The following is a 24,705-nucleotide window of genomic DNA, read 5'->3' as shown; positions in this document are numbered from 1 at the left end:
AGTATCCCGCTAGGCAGTTCCATATTAACATAACTTGATGGGTGAAAGTATGGTGGTGGTAGGTGGGAGAATCACATTGTTTAAGAAATCTCTGTAAACTGAAAAGTGCTGTGTAGCTACACAAAATATTTATGGAATACAGATGACAGGGAAATTATTTAGGGTTAGAGAGACAGAAAAATCTAGAAAGAATGATCATGTTTACTGACTGTTTAATCATTTCAGCAGTTTGTGTAAGTTTATACTGGACTGTTAGCTGGTCAATCACACCAAATTTTAAAAAATATATTTTATAATATTTAAATGCTGTTATAGAAACAAATGTGAAATCATACAAATTCAAACACAGATTTTTAGAAAATAACATCTAGAGTGTCACCAATAAAAGTGTTTATAATCAATGATTTTCTGGTGCTGGGTAGATATTTGTTAAGTTGAATGCTAAAGCAGTATATCTTTGTATGGATAGTTAATTATTGATGTAAATTTTTTTTTTTTTTTTTTTTTTTTTTTTTTTTGCGGTACGTGGGCCTCTCACTGTTGTGGCCTCTCCTGTTGCGGAGCACAGGCTCCGGACGCTCAGGCCCAGTGGCCATGGCTCACGGGCCCAGCTGCTCCGCGGTATGTGGGATCTTCCCGGACCGGGGCACAAACCCGTGTCCCCTACATCGGCAGGCAAACTCCCAACCACTGCGCCACCAGGGAAGCCCTGATGTAAATATTTTTAAAGCTTAGAAATTATGAACAATTTAACTACATATAGATTGTGTAATGTAAAACTTTTCAAGAACCTTTAATAATAAGAAGTGTGTTGTAAGTTATATGTGTGTGTGTTTTTTCCTTTCTTTCTCTTCAGTGAATTACCTGAGAGAGAAGAAGGTGAAGGAGAAGAAACTCCAAACTTCAGCCACTGGGGACCACCAAGAATGTATGTTGATGACATTATTGGCTTTCTCAATAGGACAAAGCAATTAGTTGCTCTTTTCTTTAACTTCATAGTGTCATTCAGTCATTCTCTAATGATTGCCATAGTTCACACGTACGCTGGCCTAAATTTTAGTTTCATTTTGTCTTATCTAGAGATTTTTAGCCAGGCAAAATGACCGAAACCAATATTAGGAAAATCTTTGTCGCACTCTTTCAGAGAAACAACTTACAAATGTCCATCTGTGATGGATTAAGTATACTTTCTCACTGTATCACTAAGCAAAGCAGGTAGGCCTGCCTTGAATGCAGTAAAGAAGCTCTTTTTTTCAAACAACAACAATAGTTAAGGCTTCTATCACATAGCACCCTCCTCCTCTTGTGTTAGTCCAAGTTTATGCCTCGTTTGCACTAACAGAGTGTGTTGGGCCCATGCTCCCTTGGATACTCTCATGGTTTTAGGTAGTCACCAGGGCTGCACTTTATTAAGGTTATAAAAGTCTTCCTTTAGCTGCTGTCTCTATCTTCATGCATTATTAATTCCACCATGCCACCCAAATTGTTCTTTTCTTGCACTTTTGAGTTTTGTCTTAAAAACTCTTGGGAGCTGTTTTCTGAGTTACTTTTTGGAATTAATTATTGGCCATGTCTGTGCAGTTTGAACAAAATTCATAGTATTTTGAGGGGCAAGTTTTATTCTATACTTTATGAAAATGATGTGGATGTAGGAAGAAGAGAAAACCTTTCCAGCCTTTGGAACTATTAAATCTGTCCTCCACGTAGAGAACCACAGGTTAAAACGGGTGACTGGGAAAAGCAGTATGGGCAGTGAGCCTGTCAGTGGCAAGTTTATTTTTTTCTAAAGGTTTCTGCTTTTTGCCAAAATGATACATGTAACTTTCTTGATTTTTTTTTTCCACCCATTAGTTATTTCCTTAATTCATTCTTTGCTAATGTTATGATATAGATGGAAGGGACTCATCACAGAAAATATATGGTGGTGGGAGATGAGAACATTAAGTCCTTGCTAAATCTCTCAATATTAAGAGTTGTATTTGTTGTTTTGGAAATCTTTTTCAGAATTTACACTTTCACATATACCATGAATTATTGATAGAACCTTATAATTTTGGAGCTAGGAATAACTTCTATAACATTTGTGAAAATATATTTATATAGGATATGAGTCACAAGGATATGGTACACATAAAACACAGTGACAGTACAACAGATTACCTTGTTCATGAGTGAATTTTGTTTTTTTGTTTTTACAGTGTTGAGATTTTTAGAGAACCAGATGTATCTCTTGGTATTAGTATTGTTGGTGGACAAACTGTTATAAAACGCCTGAAGAATGGAGAGGAGCTTAAGGGTATATTTATCAAACAAGTTTTGGAAGACAGTCCAGCAGGAAAAACAAATGCTCTTAAAACTGGAGATAAAATACTTGAGGTAAATAGTGTTAAAATTTTGTTTTTGTTTGAAATGTACTGTAAGACAGTAAAATGATCATTTAACCGGAAGTCCTTCCTTTATGTGTTGGGGTAATGTGTGTACAATTGGTGTATTTTATTCAGATGCTTTAGTTTGCATGTTTGCACAATTTAATGAGATTCTAAAGCTGAGCTGATAGCATATAAAATGATAAAACAGAAAGCCTCAGCTGACTGAAAAAACACAGTTTGACAGAATGAGGCAGATGGTGGACATCATGCTTCTCCCACAGTCTTTAACAGACTCTGAATTGTATATGTCAGTGGGATAGCCGTGCTGTCCTCCCAGAGTTGACCCTGAAAGTGGAAGACTGTATTGGGGGAGAGGTGAATCCATGGCAGGCTTTGCAGAGTGGAGTTTTAAGGGCACATCAAGGCACTAAGAGGTCTGAATCTGATACATTTCTTTGCATTAGGTTTATTGGATGACATCATATTGAATATTTTAAATCCCAGAATCTGCTTGGTGATTCATGCTTTACGATGCTAAACATCAGCTGTGGTGTTTTAGCTCTGAAAGAATGAAAAGAGCTCTGGAGATCATGGGTTAAAGTCTAGATTGTCCTCTTTGTTTTTTCCTTGTTCTTGGACAAATTATGAAACCTATTTTCAGTTTCCAAATAAAATGGAAATGAGATTTCAAAATCCATAGAATCATTGTGAGGATTAAATCAAAGAATTGCGTAAAACTACTCTGTGTATACAAACTTGAGGTTATATTTATGTTTGTGAAATTTAAAAAAAAATTTTAAACATACTAGGGATATGGCAATGAAGCAAATGACCAAAAATCCCTTCCCTTATGGCGTTTATATGACAGCGGGGTAGATAGGCAATGCACAAAATAAGTAATATATAGAATGTTAGATTGTTATAAGTAACTATGGAGAAAAATAACAGGGAGGAGGATAAGGAATGATGTGTGGTGACGGCAGCAGTTGCAATGAATAGATTTGTTATGGAAGATGATATTGGGACAAATATAAGAAATGAGAGACTGAGCAATATGGACACATGGGGGAAGAGGGCTCCAGACAGAGTGAACTGAAGTGTGAAAGCTCTGAGGTGGGAGCTTGCCTGGATGTGTTGAAGGAACAGAAAGAAATCCAGCACTGCTAATATAGGTAGAGTGAACAAGAGAGAGGGTGAAAGAGAAAAGGTCTGAGAGGTAATGGGAAGCCACATCATGTAGAGATTAGAAGGTTGTCTACTCTGAATGGATGAGAGTCCATTAGAGAATTCTGAACGTGTACTTTTTTGAAAAGGATTATTCTGGCTTCTGGGGCAGGTGTGGTTTCTTTTACTTAGCACTTGCATGGTACATTGTTTTATTTTCTTTCCTTCTTTTTCACCCTTATTTGTGATTTTGTTTTAGTTGTATTTTAAGCAAATAATAACTGGATACTGCCTTTTAAAAATCTAAATTGATAATCTTCATCTAATAAATAAGAATCATTTATTTTTTATTTTGATTACTGATACATTTGAACTTAGAACAAAATACAAAAGACATATTTAAAATTATATATTTTTCTTTATATTTTGAAATAGCTGTAGGTTCATAGGACGTTGCAAACAAATGTACAAGGAAGTCCCGCTTACCCTTCCCTCAGCCTCACCCAGTGTTAACATCTTATACAACTGTAGTTCAATAGCAAAATCAAAATACTGATATTGGCACAATTCATAGACCTTATTAAGATTTCACGAGTTATACATGTACCATTTGTGTGTGTGTGATTATAGCTCTACAGTTTTATCACATGTGTAGCCTTGCATAACCCACACAGCAATCGAGAAACTCAATTGAATCATCACCACAAGACTCCCTTGTCTGACCCCTTTATAGCCACTCCTCTCCCATCCCCTCCACCCCCATCCCTAGCCTCTGGCCACCACTATTCTGTTTCTCCATATTTATACTTATGTTATTTTACAAATTGTTACATAAATGGAATTATGCATTTTGTATCTTTTTTTTTTTGCGGTACGCGGGCCTCTCACTGTTGTGGCCTCTCCCGTGGCGGAGCACAGGCTCCGGACGCGCAGGCTCAGCGGCCATGGCTCACGGGCCCAGCTGCTCCTCGGCATGTGGGATCTTCCCGGACCGGGGCATGAACCCACATCCCCTGCATTGGCAGGCGGACTCTCAACCACTGCGCCACCAGGGAAGCCCTGTATCTTTTTTGACATTGGTTTTCTTCACTCAACGTAATTTCATTGAAGTTCATTCAATTTCTTGTGTCTATCAATAGTTCATCGCTTTTAAAAAATTTATTTATTTTTAACATCTTTATTGGAGTATAATTGCTTTAAAATGGTGTGTTAGTTTCTGCTGTATGACAAAGTGAATCAGCTATATATATACATATATCCCCATATCTCCTCCCTCTTGCGTATCCCTCCCACCATCCCTATCTCACCCCTCTAGGTGGTCACAAGCACCGAGCTGATCTCCCTGTGCTATGAGGCTGCTTCCCACTAGCTACCTATTTTACATTTGATAGTGTATATATGTCCATGCCACTCTCTCACTTCATCCCAGCTTACCGTTCCCCCTCCTTGTGTCCTGAAGTCCATTCTATATGTCCGCATCTTTATTCCTGTCCTGCCCCTAAATTCTTCAGAACCATTGTTTGTCTGTTTTTTTAGATTCCATATATATGTGTTAGCATACAGTATTTGTTTTTCTCTTTCTGACTTACTTCACTCTGTATGACAGTCTCTAGGTCCATCCACCTCACTACAAATAACTCAATTTCGATTCTTTTTATGGCTGAGTAATATTCCATTGTATATATATGCCACATCTTCTTTATCCATTCATCTCTCGATGGACACTTAGGTTGCTTCCATGTTCTGGCTATTGTAAATAGTGCTGCAATGAACATAGTGGTACATGACTCTTTTTGATGTATGGTTTGCTCAGGGTATATGCCCAGTAGTGGGATTGCTGGGTCATATGGTAGTTATACTTTTTATCTTTTTATTTTTTATTTATTTATTTAAAATCTTTTTTGCGGTATGGGGGCCTCTCACTGTTGTGGCCTCGCCCATTGCGGAGCACAGGCTCCGGGCGCGCAGGCTCAGTGACCATGGCTCATGGGCCTAGCCGCTCCGCGGCACGTGGGACCTTTCCAGACCGGGGCACGAACCCGTGTCCCCTGCATTGGCAGGCGGACTCTCAACCAGTGCGCCACCAGGGAAGCCCTATACTTTTTATTTTTAAATTAATTAATTTTATTTATTTTTGGCTGGGTTGGCTCTTTGTTGCTGCACGTGGGCTTTCTCTAGTTGCAGTGAGAGGGGGCTACTCTTCATTGCAGTGCACAGGTGTCTCATTGCAGTGGCTTCTCTTGTTGCAGAGCACAGATTCTGTGGCACACAGGCTTCAGTAGTTGTGGCACACGGGCTCAGTAGTTGTGGGTACGGTCTCTAGATCACAGGCTCATTAGTTGTGGCACATGGGCTTAGTTGCTCCGCAGCATGTGGGATCTTCCCAGACCAGGTCTCGAACCCGTGTCTCCTGCATTGCAGGTGGATTCTTAACCACTGCGCCACCAGGGAAGCCCTATTTTTAGGTTTTTAAAGAACCTCCATACTGTTCTCCATAGTGGCTATATCAATTTACATTCCCACAACAGTGCAAGAGGTTTCTGTTTTCTCCACACACTCTCCAGCATTTATTGTTTGTAGATTTTTTGATGATGGCCATTCTGACCAGTGTGAGGTGATACCTCATTGTAGTTTTGAATTGCATTTCTCTAATGATTAGTAATGTTGAGCATCCTTTCATGTGTTTCTTTGCAATCTATATCTTCTTTGGAGAAATGTCTATATAGGTCTTCTGCCCATTTTTGGATTGGGTTGTTTGTTTATTTGATATTGAGCTGCATGAGCTGCTTGTATATTTTGGAGACTAATCCTTTGTCAGTGGCTCCATTTGCAAATATTTTCTCTCATTCTGAGGGTTGTGTTTCGGTCTTGTTTATGGTTTCCTTTGCTGTGCAAAAGCTTTTAAGTTTCATTAGGTCCTATTTGTTTACTTTTATTTTTACTTCCACTCATCTAGGAGGTGGGTCAAAAAGGATCTTGCTGTGATTTATGTCAGAGTGTTCTGCCTATGTTTTCCTCTAAGAGTTTTATAGTGTCTGGCCTTAGATTTAGGTCTTTAATCCATTTTGAGTTTATTTTTGTATATGGTGTTAAGGAGTGTTCTAATCTCATACTTTTACATGTACCTGTCCAGTTTTCCCAGCACCACTTATTGAAGAGGCTGTCCTTTCTCAACTGTACATTCCTGCCTCCTTTATCAAAGATAAGGTGACCATATGTGAATGGGTTTTTCTCTGGGCTCTCTATCCTGTTCCATTGATCTATATTTCTGTTTTTGTGCCAGCACAATGCTGTCTTGATTACTGTAGCTTTGTAGTGTAGTCTGAAGTCAGGAAGTCTGATTCCTCCAGCTCCATTTTTCTTTCTCAAGATTGCTTTGGCTATTCGGGGTCTTTTGTGTTTCGATACAAATTGTGAAATTTTTTGTTTTAGTTTTGGGAAAATTACATTGGTAGTTTAATAGGGATTGCATTGAATCTGTAAATTGCTTTGGGTAGTATAGTCATTTTCACAGTGTTGATTCTTCCAATCCAAGAACATGGTATATCTCTCCATCTGTCTGTATCATCTTTAATTTCTTTCATCAGTGTCTTATAGTTTTCTGCATACAGGTCTTTTGTCTCCTTAGGTAGATTTATTCCTAAGTATTTTATTCTTTCTGTTGCACTAGTTAATGGGAGTGTCTCCTTAGTTTCTCTTTAAGATTTTTCATCATTAGTTTATAGGAATGCGAGAGATTTCTGTGCATTAATTTTGTATCCTACTTTACCAAATTCATTGATTAGCTCTAGTAGTTTTCTGGTAGAGTCTTTAGGATTCTCTATGTATAGTATCATGTCATCTGCAAACAGTGACAGTTTTACTTCTTTTCCAATTTGGATTACTTTTATTTCTTTTCTTCTCTGATTGCTGTGCTTAAAACTTCCAAATCTATTTTGCATAACAGTGGAGAGAGTGGGCAACCTTGTCTTGTTCGTGATCTTAATGGAAATGGTTTCAGTTTTTCACCATTGAGAATGATGTTGGCTGTAGGTTTCACATATATGGCCTTTATTATGTTGAGGTAAGTTCCCTCTATGCCTACTTTCTAGGGGGTTTTTATCATAAATCGGTGTTGAATTTTGTCAAAACCTTTTTCTGCATCTGTTGAGATGATCATATGGTTTTTATCCTTCAATTTGTTAATATGGTGTATCACATTGATTGATTTTCATATATTGAAGAATCCTTGCATTCCTGGGATAAACCCCACTTGATCATGGTGTATGATCCTTTTAATGTGCTGTTGGATTCCGTTTGCCAGTATTTTGTTGAGGATTTTTGCATCTATGTTCATCAGTGATACTGGCTTATAGGTTTCTTGTTTTGTGACGTCTTTGTCTGGTTTTGGTATCAGGGTGATGGTGGCCTCATAGGTTGAGTTTGGGAGTTTTCCTTCCTCTGTTATATTTTGGAAGAGTTTCAGAAGGATAGGCGTTAGTTCTTCTCTAAATGTTTGATAGAGTTCACTTATGAAGCCATCTGGTCCTGGGATTTTGTTTGTTGGAAGGTTTTTAATCCCAGTTTCAATTTCAGTGCTTGTGATTGGTCTGCTTATATTTTCTATTTCTTCCTTCCAGTCTCAGAAGCTTGTGCTTTCCTAAGAATTTGTGCATTTCTTCTTGGTTGTCCAATAAGCATATGGTTGCTTGTAGTAGTTGCTCATGATCCTTTGTATTTCTACAGTCAGTTGTTACTTCTTCTTTTTCAGTTCTAATTCTATTGATGTGAGTCTTCTCCCTTTTTTTCTTGATGAGTCTGGCTAATGGTATTTCAATTTTGTTTATATTCTCAAAGAACCAGCTTTTACTTTTATTGATCTTTGCTATCGTTTCCTTCATTTCTTTTTCATTTATTTCTGATCTGATTTTTATGATTTCTTTCCTTCTACTAACTATGGGCTTTTTGTTCTTCTTTCTCAAATTGCTTTAGGTGTAAGGTTAGGTTGTTTATTTGAGATGTTTCTTGTTTCTTGAGGTAGGATTGTATTGCTGTAAACTTCCCTGTTAGAACTGCTTTTGCTGCTTCCCGTAAGTTTTGGGTCTTTGTGTTTTCATTTTCATTTGTTTCTAGGTATTTTTTGATTTCCTCTTTGATTTCTTCAATGATCCCTTGATTATTTTGTAGTGTATTGTTTAGCCTCTATGTGTTTGTATTTTATACAGATTTTTTCCTGTAATTATATCTACTCTCATAGCGTTGTGGTCCGTAAAGATACTTTATACGATTTCAGTTTCCTTAAATTTACCAAGGCTTGATTTGTGACCCAAGATATGATCTGTCCTGAAGAATGTTCCATGAGCACTTGAGAAGAAAGTGTATTCTGTTGTTTTTGGATGGAATGTCCTGTAAATATCAATTAAGTCCATCTTGTTTAATGTATCATTTAAATCTTGTGTTTCCTTATTTATTTTCATTTTGGTTGATCTGTCTGTTGGTGAAAGTGGGGTGTTAAAGTCCCCTAGTATGACTGTGTTACTGTTGATTTCCCCTTTTATGGCTGTTAGCATTTGCCTTATGTATTGAGGTGCTCCTATGTTGGGTGCATAAATATTTACAATTGTTATATCTTCTTCTTGGATCAATCCCTTGATCATTATATAGTGTCCTTCTTTGTCTCTTGTAATAGCCTTTATTTTAAAGTCTGTTTTGTCTGATATGAGAATTGCTACTCCAGCTTTCTTTTTATTTCCATTTGCATGGAATTTCTTTTTCCATCCCCTCACTTTCAGTCTGTATGTGTCCCTAGGTCTGAAGTGGGTCTCTTGTAGACAGCATATATATGGGTCTTGTTTTAGTATCCATTCAGCCAGTCTGTGTCTTTTGGTTGGAGTATTTAATCCATTTACATTTAAGGCAGTTATCAATATGTATGTTCCTGTTACCATTTTCTTAATTGTTTTGGGTTTGTTATTGTAGATCTTTTCCTTCTTTTGTGTTTCCTGCCTAGAGAAGTTCCTTTAGCATTTGTTGTAAAGCTCATTTGGTGGTGCTGGATTCTCATAGTTTTTGCTTGTCTGTAAATGTTTTAATTTCTCTGGCAAGTCTGAATGAGATCCTTGCTGGGTCAAGTGATCTTGGTTATAGGTTTTTCTCTTTTATGACTTTAAATATGTCCTGCCACTCCCTTCTGGCTTGGAGAGTTTCTGCTGAAATATCAGCTGTTAACATTATGGGGATTCCCTTGTGTGTTATTTGTTGCTTTTCCCTTGCTGCTTTTAATATTTTTTCTTGGTATTTAATTTTTGATAGTTTGATTAATATGTGTCTTGGCATGTTTCTCCTTGGATTTATTATGTATGGGACTCTCTGTGCTTCCTGGACTTGAGTATTTCCTTTCCCATATTAGAGTAATTTTCAACTCTAATCTCTTCATATATTTTCTCAGTCCCTTTTTTTTCTCTTCTTCTTCTGGGAGCCCTGTAATTCGAATGTTGGTGAGTTAAATGTTGTCCCAGCCGTCTCTGAGACTGTCCTCAATTCTTTTCATTCTTTTTTCTTTATTCTGCTCTGCAGTATTTATTTTCACTATTTTATCTTTCAGGTCACTTATCCATTCTTATGCCTCAGTTATTCTGCTATTGATTCCTTCCAGAGAATTTTTAATTTCATTTTTTGTGTTGTTCATCATTGTTTGTTTGCTCTTTAGTTCTTCGAGGTCTTTGTAAACATTTCTTGTATTTTCTCCATTATGTTTCCAAGGTTTTTGATCATCTTTACTATGATTACTCTGAATGCTTTTTCAGGTTGACTGCCTCTTTCCTCTTCATTTGTTTGGTCCATTGGGTTTTCCCCTTGCTCCTTCATCTGCTGTGTATTTCTCTGTCTTCTCATTTTTCTTAACTTACTGTGTTTGGGGTCTCCTTTTCACAGGCTGCAGGTTTGTAGTTCCCGTTGTTTTTGGTATTCTCACAGTGGGTAAGGTTGGTTCAGTGGGTTGTGTAGGTTCCTGGTGGAGGGTACTTGTGCCTGTGTTCTGATGGATAAGGTTGGATCTTGTCTTTCTGGTGGGCAGGACCACGACTGGTGGTGTGTTTTGGGGTGTCTGTGACCTTAGTATGATTTTAGCTGCCTCTCTGCTAATGGGTGGGGTTGTGTTCCTGTCTTGCTAGTTGTTTGACATAGGATGTCCAGCACTGTAGCTTGCTGGTCGTTGAGCGGAGCTGGGTCTTAGCATTGAGATGGAGATCTCTGGGAGCGCGTTTGCCGTTTGATATTATGTGGGGCCGGGAGGTCTGTGGTGGACCAGTGTCCTCAACTCGGCTCTCCCACCTCAGAGGCTCAGGCTTGACAACTGGCCAGAGCACCAAGACCCTGTCAGCCACATGGCTCAGAAGAAAAGTTAGAAAAAAAAGAAAGAAAAAAAGAAAATATAGTTATTAAAATAAAAATTACTAACAATTTAAAAAATTAGAAGTAATTAAGAAAGAGAGAGAGCAACCAAACCAAGAAACAAATCCACCAATGATAACAAGCGCTAAACACTATACTAACAAAAAAAACAAAAAGCCAAAAACACGTACAGACAGAACCCTAGGCAAATGGAAAAAGCAAAGCTATACAGACTAAATCACACAAAGAAGCATACACATACACACTCACAAAAAGAGAAAAAGGAAAAAGAAAAAAATATATATATATAAAGGAAGAGAGAAATAAAAGAAATCTACTATTGGTAATTAGCTGTAAATACTAAACCAAGATAAACGTAAAACCAGAAACAAATTAGAGGCAGAAAGCAAACCCTAAGGCTACAGTTGCTCCTAAGGTCCACTGCCTGAATTTTGGGATGATTCGTTGTCTATTCAGGTATTCCAGAGATGTAGGGTACATCACATTTATTGTGGAGATTTAATCTGCTGCTCCTGAGGCTGCTGGGAGAGATTTCCCTTACCCTTCTTTGTTTGCATAGCTCCTGGGGTTCAGCGTTGGATTTGACCCCGCCTCTGTGTGTAGGTCGCCTGAGGGCATCTGTTCCCCGCCCAGACAGGACGGGGTTAAAGTAGCAGTTGATTGGGGGACTCTGGCTCATTCAGTCGGGGGGACGGAGGGGTACTGAATGCGGGGTGAGCCTGCCGTGGCAGAGGCCGATGTGATGTTGCAACAGCCTGCGGCGCTCCGTATGTTCTCCCGTGGAAGTTGTCCCTGCATCTCAGGACCCTGGCAGCGGTGGGCGGCACAGGCTCCCCGGAGGGGAGGTGTGGATAGTGACCTGTGCTTGCACACAGGATTCTTGCTGGCTGCAGTAGCAGCCTTAGCGTCTCACGCCCATCTCTGGGGTCCACGTCGATAGCCACAGCTCGTGCCCGTCTCTGGAGCTCATTTAGGCGGTGCTCTGAATCCAGTCTCCTTGTGCACCCCGAAAAAGATTGCCTCTTGCCTCTTAGGCAGTTCCAGACTTTTTCCCGGACTCCCTCCCGTCTAGCTGTGGCGCACTAGCCCCCTTCAGGTCGTGTTCACTCAGCGAACCCCAGTCCTCTCCCTGGGATCCGACCTCCGAAGCCCGAGCCTCGGCTCCCAGCCCCCGCCCGCCCCGGCGGCTGAGCAGACAAGCCTCTCGGGCTGGTGAGTGCCGATCAGCACTGATCCTCTGTGCGGGAATCTCTCCGCTTTTCCCTCTGCACCCCTGTTCCTGCGCTCTCCTCCTTGGCTCTGAAGCTTCCCCTCTGCCCAGCCCCCATCTCCACCGGTGAAGGAGCTTCCTAGTGTGTGGAAACTTTTCCTCCTTCACAGCTCCCTCCCACTGGTGCAGGTCCCGTCCCTATTCTTTTGTCTCTGTTTCTTTTTTCTTTTGCCCTACCCAGGTACGTGGGGAGTTTCTTGCCTTTTGAGAAGTCTGAGGTTTTCTGCCAGTATTCAGTAGGTGTTCTGTAAGGGTTGTTTCACATGTAGATGTAGTTTTGATGTATTTGTGGGGAGGAAGGTGATCTCCGCGTCTTACTCCTCTGCCAACTTGAAGGCGCCTCCTCGTTCATCCCTTTTTATGGATGAGTAGTATTCCATGGTATGGAGGTACCACCGTTTAACCATTCACCCATTGAAAGACACTTTGGTAGTTTCCAGTTCTTGGCTATTATGAATAAAGCTCCTATAAACATTTGTATACAAGTTCCTGAGTGAAAATAAGTCTTTGTGTCTCTGGGATAGATGCCCAAGAGTGTAATTGCTGGGTTGTATGTTAAGTTCCTTTTTAGTTTTAAGAAACTGTCAAACTATTTTCCAGAATGGCTGTACTAGTTTGTATTTCCACCAGCAATGTATGAGTGATTCAGTTTCTCTGCATCCTCATCAACATTTGGTGTTGTTACTGTTTTTCATTTTAGCCATTCTTGATAGGTATATAGTGATATCATTGTTGTTTTAATTTGCGGTTCCCTAATGGCTAATGAGAAAGAACTTTTCATGTACTTGATTGCCATCCAATACCCTTTTTGGTGAAATGTTTGTTTGTGTTTTTGCCTGTTTTTTAATTGGATTGTTTACTTTTTAAATCTTTTTGAATTTTGATTCTTTTTCTCATCTTTCTCTGTGCTCAGTTGAATATAAAGTATTCTCTCATTTAATCATCATCACTCATACTAATAAGAGTCCACTGTTTTAGCTCATATTTAATAATTTATATTTCTTCAAATTCACAACAGCCCTGAAATGTTACACTCTAATATATATTTTGTGAAGCATAATGAGTCATTTGTTTACTTTTTTCTATGAAAAGCATTACTTGTTTGTTTTGTTAGTGAAGTTTAATAATCATTTCTCTTTGTCTTGAAACAATTGCTTGAAAGGTTTAGGTCTGTATAAAGAAGAGTTTTTTAAACTAGGAAGTTAGAATTTAATGTAATTTTTAGAAATGGGTCTTCATCTGTGTGAATGAACATACTCTTAAGTTATAATTTTAAAGCTGAGAAAAACTAAGATTATTTTTGTGTTGTAATATGACAGAATACTGTTTTTTTCCTACCTACCCGACTTCGGTGATTTGCATTTAGCAATGTGGACATCTCTGTTAGGGAAACAAAAACTGATTATTACTAGAGAAGGAAGTAGTTCTCATATAGCCTCTACTTCTCTTACTGTTGAATATTTTGGGGATCAGGTTATTTGAAAGAAGCTTCATCAAACTGTTGTGACAACTTTTATGTGTCACTTTAATTTTTGTCTGTATTTTTTTCATTTACTATTATTTGTATCCTTCCTCAACTCATATGGGAAAAGAGCTTTCACAGAGCATTAAAATCTTCATTGATACCTATTAGAATAAAAAGCCAAAGTTCTTGCCAAGGCCTTTTGGATTTTGCAGGTGGCTTCGGCTGCCTCCCTGGCCTCACCTCTTTCCGCTCTCTCCTCTTTCTCTGTATTTTAGACTCAACCTGGCTTTAAACCCCTCTAACACACTGGGCTCGTATCTCCTACCTCAGGACCCTCGCTTCTGTCTCTCGGCTTCTGGCATGCTCACTTTCTTCCTCACTCTGCTCAAATTCAGTGACTTATCATCCAATCACTCCCTTGCATATACTTCCAACTCCTTTGATCCTCTTTCCTTTCACTGAACTTGCCCGGGAGAACCAACCACATCCTAGTTAAGTGCAACTTTTTGCTTATTTCAGATCTCTAGCACGGCTGGAGAAAATAACCACCCATGCTGTCTGGTCTCATTTTAAATTCATGACCACCCCCTCAAGTGGGTCTTTAATTCTGCCCTGTAGCCCTGTAATATTTCCCGAGTTGTTCCATTCTTCTACTTTCAGAGGTAACTACTTCAAACCTCCTATACCTCCTGCCACAGTCTTAATCTCTGTTTAAGGTCCTTGTTTCTTATTTCATTGAGAAAATAGAAGCAGTCAAAAGAGAGTTTCCCCTTGCTCCCACTGCATACCAAAGCTTTTTTCTGACTGATTTGGCACAGCAAATGAACTATTTATGTTTCTTCTATCCAGAGCCAGTCTAACTTGTACAGTGGAAGTCATTCCCTCTTCACTGTCCAAGGATTTGCTTCCACGGTCATCATTCCTCTCTACCCTTCATTTTTCCTCTCCACTGCATCATTATTACTGTAATCTGTAATCAAAAACCAAACTTGATCCCACATCCCTCTTCACTTACATTCCTATTTCTTTGATCCCCTTACGGCAAAACAATATTCACAAATTGTCGCTATCAACTGACTGTAAACCACCTCAACTTTTACCAAGGCTTCCTTACATTATCAGTTTCAAAAGTTGGTTCTTGTAAATATGTTTGATAATACAGAATGCTCTTTGAGATTATGGACATGTTCACAAGTTATGTTCTCCCAGATTTATATAATAAGGAGATGTTTACACTTGCCCCAGTTTTTTAAATTAATTTTTATTGGAGTATAGCTGCTTTACAATGTTGGTTAGTTTCTTGCTGTACAGCAAGGTGAATCAGTTATATGTATACATATATCCACTCTTTTTTAGATTTCCTTCCCATTTAGATCACCACAGAGCACTGAGTAGAGTTCCCTGTGCTATACAGTAGGTTCTCATTAGTTACCTATTTTATGCATAGTAGTGTATATATGTCAGTCCCAATATCCCAATTCATCCAACCCCCCTTCCTTCCCCCCTTGGTAACTGTAAATTTGTTCTCTACATCTGTGACTCGATTTCTGCTTTGCAAATAAGTTCATCTCTACCATTTTTCTAGATTCCACATACTCAAATTTGTTGAACACAGAACTCTTTTAGAAAGAACCTATGGGTGTTTTCATACTTCTTTTTTGATATAATTTGAGAAATGTTCAGCTTCTCAGCTGTGATAATGGGCAATTTGCTTAAAATGTCATTCTTCTCAGTTTACTTGAGAGAAGGTGAGTCCAGAGAGATCCCCACCCCCTGCCCTCACTCAGAATTGTGTACTGTGATAGTGGCAGAGGTGACATTACAAGTTCAGAAGCTTTTGAAGGTTCTGTTACTGACTGAGCTACCTATTTTGGATAATTATATTTAATCAGGGCCATTGTTATTAAGATATTTACCTTAGTTACTTTTCTTGAAGATGAAACATTAATATCCTTAAACATGATCTCCTAAAACAGTAAAGCTTGTTTGGGTCAATCTTATTTTTTTCTGGCTTTGGTATAATTCATTCGACTCTGGCTCTTCTTGTAACTAGATAATACGCATGAACTTTGAATTAACCTATCCACAAGATCTGCTGCCCTTCTAATTGAAATAAATTGCTTCTGTGCTTTTAGGTGTCTGGAGTAGATTTGCAGAATGCCTCTCACAGAGAAGCGGTTGAGGCCATTAAGAATGCAGGAAACCCTGTGGTGTTTGTTGTTCAGAGCTTGTCATCCACTCCAAGAGTAAGCTACTTAAAAAATATTCTCCATATCTGTGGACCAAGGTTTTGCCTCGAAGTATTTTTCAATATATTTTTACTGTTATTCTACTATTACGTAAAGGAAGCATTAACTTCATTAAAATTTAGTTATTAACCTCAATTTTCCCTTTCTTCCTCTGATTTTGATTTCCTGGTCAAATTTGAGTTATTCCAGTGTGCAGTGGAGTCTAACAGACCCATTTTTGATTCCTTGATTGCCTGTTTACCATTTTTGCTAATTTGGAGGCAAGTTACCTAACCTTTCTGAACCAGTTACTTTGTTTATAAAATACTTTGAATACAGAGTAGGTCAGGGTTAAAAACATTCTAGAGGGACCACCAAATGGTATTTTTACAGGCATGTAAAAATTCAGACGTATTGCATTGTTGTATGTTCTGTTAAAGATTCTGAATTCGCAAAGAGCAGTATTTAATCATAGAATTTTTTTTCTATAATAAATTACTTATTTGGTATGGAATTAGAACTCTGATACACAGATGTTAGTGGCAGGATGTGTATTTTATATTGCAATATGCAGCCCCGTAAGCCCTGTACCTGGAAGCAATGTTTATTTTTCTTTATTTTATAATGGAAGACAGCTGTTCAAAACATAGACACTTATGAACAGTAGAAAAACTCTGCATATTTTTTAAAAATTTGCTTTTCAACTCGCTAATGCAGTGCCTTTCAACCTTTTTTTTATGTCAGGGAATACAGAAAATAATATTTGTATAGCAAACTGTGTAAACAGATGTCTGGCTGTCCCAAGGGCGAAGGCATCAACATGCTATTTCAGCACGCTTGTAGCCTGCCTGCACACAGTGGGTTGCAGCCTCACCCCACCTGGGCAGCTCTGCTGTGGTGCACTGCACTGCAGCACAGTCCCTTCTAGTCTTAGTGCTCCGTTTATACCATCAAGACTAATTGAGAGAGGTAAACTGAATAAGGTCTTCACATTTTTATACAACTTGAAATTCTAGATTTCTTGGAATCCACCTTTTAACTCTTATAATATTGAGAAAGTCATTGAGGCCATCACTTGTATTTCTGGAAACTGAATTCTGTGGGAAAATTGGCCAGATTATTCCCTGCCAAATGACACTTCCAAAGAAATAGTTTTGAGCGAGAATGAACCAATCAGATTATACATTTATGTGGCCACTTGCAAATGCCCCTCTGAAAAATATTCAAAGCATTTTAATAGTTTATAAAGTCAGCCAAAATGGCCAAGATTTTAATCCAGCCTTTGTTGGTGAGCTGAGGTCGAAATTTTCATTTGGAGGACATAAACAGTACAATTTCTTTCAACTGTTCAAAAAAGGGAAAATGTCTTCAGCATCGCCCGATGTTCAAGTTACTTAGCCCTCAGGCAGCATCACAGACTGTTACATTGTGCATTGGGTTCATCAAGCATTGAACTATCTGTGATTCTAGCCAAGGGATGGAGATGATATTAATGTCCATGATTTGTTCCTTTTTTTTTTTAAGAACAAAGTGATTCCAGTTGAATAAGGAAATGAAAGGAATCAAATTTCAAATCTTTGCCACATGGTGCTCTCTTTGGCTTACTTATTCTTGCAAGTTATATTGGTCATCACAGGAATAGAAAATATAGCCAAATTCTTAATTATTTTTGATCAGTTTACATTAAACTTTGAGACTTTCTTCAAAACCCCCAAATAAGTCATTTCCATCAACGCCCTGTGTCTAAACGTGCCTTGGTTACATGGAAATTCTCATCAACACCATGAATTGAGCAGTGGTGTTTATATTTGTACCTTTTTTTTGAGTTGTATTTTATTTTTTTATATTTGTGCTTTTAGCAGGTGGTTTAGGAGGATCAACAACACATTACTTTTTTAAGCTTTTCCTCCTGAATTTCTCAACTATTTTTTCAGCCTGCTAGAAAGAAATGTGTGTATCTGCTTAGATTTACTTGGTAAATGCTTATTTGAGAGCAAAATTCATGATTTATACTGTACACCTCTATAGAAAGTTTTTATGCCAAGGTAACTTTTTCCAGTTAAAATTGCATTTCACAGTAGCATTAGGGTTTTTTTTAATATATTAAAAAACAAGCCCTTTTGAAATTGGCATCATGCCTTCAGTTAATTAAATTTATTATCATGTGTTGTTTTATTTTTTCCTGTATTCCATCTGTATTTCCCTAATGTCATTGTTTCATAATGGCACCTAAATTTTTTGGACACGTGTACATTTTGTGTATTAGTCGTATAGAAATATATTTTTTACTTTCATAAGAAACATGTGCTGTCCTACTTGTCTTAAAGATATAGTCTTTTTGGTGGGCCTTTTGTCTTCCAAATTTTGCTAATGGTATGCATACAGAAAGATATTTCTCTGCTCTTTGAAAAGCAAACATTGCAAACTTTGTGAATGGCAGCTAACATTTTGTCCCATCACGAAGCTTCTGCCATTCAGTTTCAGCTGTTTTTTTTCAGAGGAGAAAGTCGATCCAGTGTAGGCAGATATTATAACTTTCTAGAGAGAGACAAAGTATTTGTTTTAAAATTCTATTTATTTATTTATCTATGGCTGCGTTGGGTCTTCGTTGCTGCGTGTGGGCTTTCTCTAGTTGCTGTGAGCAGGGGCTACTCTTTGTTGCGGTGCGTGGGCTTCTCATCTCAGTGGCTTCTCTTGTTGCAGAGCACAGGCTCTAGGTTCGTGGGCTTCAGTAGTTGTGGTGCACGGGCTTAGTTGCTCCACAGCACATGGGATCTTCCCGGACCAGGGCTCGAACCCGTGTACCCTGCATTGGCAGGCGGATTCTTAACCACTGCGCCACAAGGGAAGCTCCTGTTTTAAAACTCTTTGGAACAAGAAACATATACCTGTAGACCCACCAGTTTTTGAACTCTGACTTAGGTTGTTGTATATATTAAGCAGAGAACTTCCCTGATGGTCCAGTGGCTAAGACTCCACACTCCCAGTGCAGGGGGCCCAGGTTCGATCCCTGGTCGGGAAACTAGATCCGTCTTGCTGCAACTAAAGGAGTCCGCATGCCACAACTGATCCCGCATGCTGCATAGAACATCCCGTGTGCCGCAACTAAGACCTGGCGCAGCCAAATAAATATTAAAAATAAATAAATAGAGAAATAAATATTAAGTACAGTGTCTATTTACATAGGAAGCACCAAAAACATGTTGCTTTATCACTACTGTTGGTTTTTACTTAAGTGAAACATTCCTGAGACTTTATTTATTCCAAAATTAATTTCCTTAGACTCTAAGTTAAAAGTAAAGAAGAATTAATCTTAAATTGCCTTTATTTTTTATTTTTTTTAAAGATTTTTTTTTGGATGTGGACCATATTTAAAGTCTTTATTGAATTTGTTACAATATTGCTTCTGTTTTTTGTTTTGATTTTTTGGCCATGAAGCATGTCGGATCTTAGCTCCCTGACCAGGGATTGAACCCGCACCCCCTGCATTGGAAGGTGAAGTCTTAACCACTGGACTGCCAGGGAAGTCCCTTAAATTGCCTTTAGAGAGAAGTGTTTTTTTTGGTTTTGTTTTCTAAATTATCCCTAGGCAAGAAGTTCCTTTAATTTTCTGAGAAAGAATATTTATTTTTCCTTTTAATTTGCATGTCTGTCATCAGATTTCATACCAACATTATTTGTGTTAGCTATTTAAGGATCCTTTTAAAAAAATCACTAACAGTTTTGTATTTTCCTAAGATGTTTTATAGATAGTTTTACAAAAAGAAATGAGTCAAAAAGTAATCTATGATGTTGGCACCATTAAGAATTAAAATTATTTCTATGAAATTGAACTGTTTGACTCATTTATAAACATTTATTCAACACTACTACGTATTAGGCTTTTTCTGAGTAACAGGGTTATAGTGATAAATAACACTAAATTCCAGCTCTCATTGACCTTTTATCCAGGAGTGTAAATAGCTTTGTAATTTATTTATATGCTAGCAGTGATAGTGAAATATTTATTGAATGTGCACAGTGTGCTAGATATCATACTTGAACTGGGGTACAGTGATGAATAAGGTAGATCTATGAAATAAATGTTGCATTCAGCGTTCTAGGAATTAACTTTGCTTACCCTTAAAAGTGTATTTCGCAAAATGAGATGTTTGGATGACAGTAAGTATTGTGACCTTCTTAGTCTTCATCTTCACTTTCTGGATCTACACAAACCTGTGAATTTATTGCCCCTTGATGCTATACACACACACACACACGCACGCACACACACACGCACGCACGCACATTTTGGGTTTTATAGCTTGTTAGATTTCCCAAGTAGTATTGCTTGCCTTGAATTGTACTTCTCGTGTCTTTACTTTTAGGTGAAGTTAGAGAGTTAAGTAGGATTTTAATTGTTTTTTAAAAAAATTAAAGCCACGTAATGATTGTGACATTTAAATGTTTTCCTTTTCCCCTTTCCTTGTTTTTGTGGTGGTAGGTCATTCCTAGTGCACATAACAAGGCCAAAAAAATCACTAATAACGAGGACCAAGACACCCAAGAAAAAAAAGAAAAGGTAACCTAAACTCGCAAGCTTTTAAAAAATGTTTCTGGTTTCTTTTTGCATATCTGAGCTGCAATTAATAAGTGTTTTTTTGATGAGTATCAGGATAGAAGTACTGTAGTTATAATATTTTCCTTCTGTGAACATGACTGATTCTGGCCTGGATGAAGGCCTAGTGGAGTATAGGTGTAAAAATGTCATGACGCACCAATCAGCCATCATCATCTTTCTCTGTCTTTCCTGTTCAGCTGGGCTGGTTGTCTGTCTATTCCCAGAAAGTTTCTCAGACTTTGATCTTGCTGCTCCCTCAGCCTGGAAGTCCATTTTCCACATTGCTCTTCCTTTTCATTCTCGAAGGAGCAGGTCAGAGGTCATCTCTCCTGAGAAAACGTTTCTTACTGTCAATCACAGTTAATCCTCCACTCCTATTTTCCGACCTCTATTCTAGTAGAATTAGTTGATATAAAGTTTATCTTAGGGTATGGTGTCAGGTAGGATGGATTTTCATTTTTCCCCATAAAGATAAATAATTATCCCACTCTTTTAAATAGGCCCTCCTTTGCACCACAACCTCTATCATATCTCAGGTTATCAGGGGAAGATTGTTTCTGAGCTTTCTCTTTGTTCCATTTGTTTATCACAGCACAAATGCCGCCCGGCCTAAATTATTAAAGTCTAATAATAAATCTTGTTTTCTAGTAGAGCAATCTCCTTTACATATTTCTTTTTCTTTAGAAGTGTATTACCTATTTGTGTCCTTTTTCTTTTCCATTTAATTTTATAATTAGCTTGTCAAATTCTACCAAAAAATCTCTTTGACAATTTTGACTGGAGTTGTGTCAGATCTATAAATTGTAAAGAATTTACATCTTTATGATATTGAGCCTTCTTAACCATTAACCTGGTATGTCTTTCTATTTATTAACTTCCTCTTTTATTTCTTACAATTAATTGTTATCATTTTCTTCAGAAAGGCATTGTAAATCTTTGGTTTATTCCTAGAAATCCTTATATTTTGTGTTGCTTTTAAATATTTTTAAATTGCATTTTCTGTTGCTAGTATGTAGATATGAAATTGAATTTTATATATCTTTTGACATCTTGTAACATTATTCTTTTATTCTTTTATAAAATAATCTGGTTCAGGACACTGGGAAAACCAAAATGCTAAAATAAAAAAGTTAAAATCTCTCATAAACCCACCACCTAAAGATAAACTTATTAAATATTTTATGTAGAAGCTTTTAGTGTCTTGGTGTATGTACTTCACATATACATATATATATATATATATATATATATATATATAATTTTTAATAAGAATATGAATCCCAAATTCTAGTACTATGTAGATTTTCATTTCTGAATTTTCTATATGGATAATAATAACCACTTTGGATAAAGGCAGTTTTCTTCTTCCCTTTCCAGTATTTCATCCCTTGTTTTATTATATCTGCTAAGACCTCTGTGGTGTTTAATGCAGGTAATAAGAGCTAACATTCTTATTGTTTTACCTCCTGGTAGTTAGGAAATTGCTTTCAATATTTAACCATTAAATATGATGTGTGCTGTAAGTTTTTATAGATTATCCTTTGGTTATGGAAGTATTCCCTTTCATTCTTATTTTGCTAAGAATTTTTATCACAAATGGGATTGACATTGAATTTTATCAAATGTATTATCTACATTCACTGAAATAATTTGTATGTGATTTTTTTTTCTCCTTGAATTCCTTAATGTGGTGAATTATATTAATAGATTCACTTAATTGATTCAATTAATTGTTATTAGATTCAATTAATTGTCAATAGATTCAATTAATTGTTAAACCAATCTTAAATGAATTTGGTCATGATCTTTTTTGCCTGTTTGCTAGTATTATTCCTTTTAGAATTTTTACATCTGTGATTTTGAACAAGTTTGGCCTGGAATTTTCCGTTTATATACTATCCTGTCTGGTTTTGGTTATAGAAGACTACTAAAATGACTAGTAGGAGTACTTCTTCTTTTCAGTTCTCTGAGAGTTTGTGTAAAATACTAATTATCCATGCCTTACATGTTTGGTCAGATTAGCTTATGAAGCCATCAAGGGCCTGTGTTACTGAGCTATTCAGATTTTCTGTTCCTTTTAGAGTCAGTTTTGATTACTGACTCTTTTCTAGGAATATTGATATCACCTAATTTTTGCATTTGTTGGTATAAAGTTGTTTATTCTCTTAACGTGTATTATCTGTGTTCTCTTCAAAGTAGTTCTTTTTCATTATGAATATAGTTTATTTTTTATTAATCTTGAAAGTACTTTTTCATTTAATTCCTCATTTTGAAGAATTAAGTTTTGAGCTGTTAGTCTTCTCTGTTATATCTTTATTCTGCTTAATTAATTTTGTTCTCATTTTTATATTGTCTTATTTGGGTTTATTTCCTTCCCCTCCACCTAATAATCTTTAGATAGTTGTAAAATTTATTAATTTTTAACCATTCTTTTTTTCTAAAATAGTCATTTCAGACCATAAATTTCCTTCTAAGGTCCTCTTTTTTTTTTTTGGCCATATGCGGGCCTCTCACTGTTGTGGCCTCTCCCGTTGCAGAGCACAGGCTCCGGACGTGCAGGCTCAGTGGCCGTGGCTCACGGGCCCAGCCGCTCCGCGACATGTGGGATCTTCCCGGACCGGGGCACGAACCCGTGTCCCCTGCAATGGCAGGTGGACTCTCAACCACTGTACCACCAGGGAAGCCCCCTTAATACTATTTTAAAAGCTGGCTGTCCTTGTTCTGAGCATTGTCTTTCACTTAGAATGATCTGGTCTGAGGAAAAGGTTTGCTGAAAATTCATTTGCCTTTATTATTCTTCATTTAACTCACTTTTAAGTTTTTTCAAACAAGAATTAAAGAGACGCCATGATCACATTTCTGAATTTTTTTGTTGCTTAACAAGTACTTTGTATTTGGCATCTTCTCTTCCTTCATCACTCTTGCATTTTATTGATTTTTGGATTTTCTATAAATGTACAAAGTACTGTTTTGGTTAGACATTATCTTAAATAAATTTGAGTGTGTGTTTTTCTTTATGGATCCCAAATATTGTTTTCTATTTTGGAGGAATTTATTACATGCCTGCTTTCTGTAATGGACCAGTCATTGTCCATTTACTGAAGTGTATCCTGCCATTAGTGGCTTTGTCCTATAAAACATAATTGCTTTATTGAAATCCTGTAGCAAAACAAATCTTAATCTGGTTATTTTGGCTTTTGTGGAGTGCTTGTGTGTATCGGCTCCCATTCTTCCCAGCAGCTTGGATCTCTCCATAGTTGGGCATGTTTTATTTTTCCCAGCGTTCAAGAAAATGTCAACATTCTGTGAAGGTAATCTGATCATAAAGTCTACTTTAATTAAGCCTATTTGAACCAAATATTGATGTACCGTATCATTTGGTGTGTAAATTTAAAGAATACTTATACAGAAATACAAAAAATATTCATCATAAAGCTTTCTCTTTCTTTTTTAAAATATTAAAACGTGTGTTGACTCTTTATGCGTTGTAGATGAATACCTCTTTGGTTAGAAAATCTTGGTATTTCAAGTAGTTTTTAAAGAATGAAATCTGTACCTTCTACAGTTGAATAAAAAGTTTAAATAATTGTAGGATTAACACGTTGGGTAGTTTTTACATTTAGACTTAATTTTGAAATGTTTTTCATTTGAGTTATTTGGTCAGAAATAAAGAAAACTAAGCCTCAACAGTGTAAAGAAAGTACATATAATTGACTTTCTCACTGGAGAAAGGAACTCATTCTTCTGGGTAGGTTAACAGTCTTAAAAGCTGTGCCTTTGAATTCCTGTTTTCTGTATTGGTGTGTTTACATCACAGAGTCACTTTTACATAATAACATAAACATAAGAGAATGAATTGTATTTATTTTACAATCCTAGTGATGTGATGGAAGTTGGATAGAGTCAAAACATTTACAGATTATCTTTTTTATCCTGTTTGTCATTGAGGAAGAGGTTATACAAAGAAAATTAACACTTCTCTCAAATTTTGCATCTTCAGAGGCGAGGAACTGCTCCACCTCCAATGAAACTGCCGCCTCCTTATAAAGCTCCATCTGATGACAGTGATGAAACTGAAGAAGAATATGCATTTACCAACAGTGAGTTCCTTTTCATTATTTGGGGTGGATGCAGAATTTATTATATTATGCTTTAATGATTGTTGTAAATTGTCAAATACAGTGGTATAGCTTCTTAGAAAATGTGCATGAACATAT

General features: G+C 37.2%; 1 protein-coding gene across 9 annotated transcripts in view; it reads left to right on the top strand.

Annotated features, from left to right (window-relative positions):
• PATJ (PATJ crumbs cell polarity complex component) overlaps window positions 1-24,705 on the top strand; it is a 358,003-nt gene that overhangs the window by 134,808 nt on the left and 198,490 nt on the right. For all 9 annotated transcript variants that reach the window (XM_082834080.1, XM_082834079.1, XM_082834082.1 and 6 more), the window contains 5 exons: window positions 857-928; window positions 2,199-2,376; window positions 15,796-15,906; window positions 20,372-20,449; window positions 24,489-24,588. In XM_082834080.1, coding sequence (XP_082690206.1) covers window positions 857-928; window positions 2,199-2,376; window positions 15,796-15,906; window positions 20,372-20,449; window positions 24,489-24,588 — 539 coding nt within the window. The remainder of the gene's footprint in view (window positions 1-856; window positions 929-2,198; window positions 2,377-15,795; window positions 15,907-20,371; window positions 20,450-24,488; window positions 24,589-24,705) is intronic.

This window comes from Leucopleurus acutus (genome assembly GCF_964270905.1).
Source record: "Leucopleurus acutus genome assembly, chromosome: 2".
Classification (NCBI taxonomy): Eukaryota; Metazoa; Chordata; class Mammalia; order Artiodactyla; family Delphinidae; genus Leucopleurus; species Leucopleurus acutus.
Note: the sequence above shows the minus strand (reverse complement) of the source record. Positions and strands in the feature narration are given on the sequence as shown.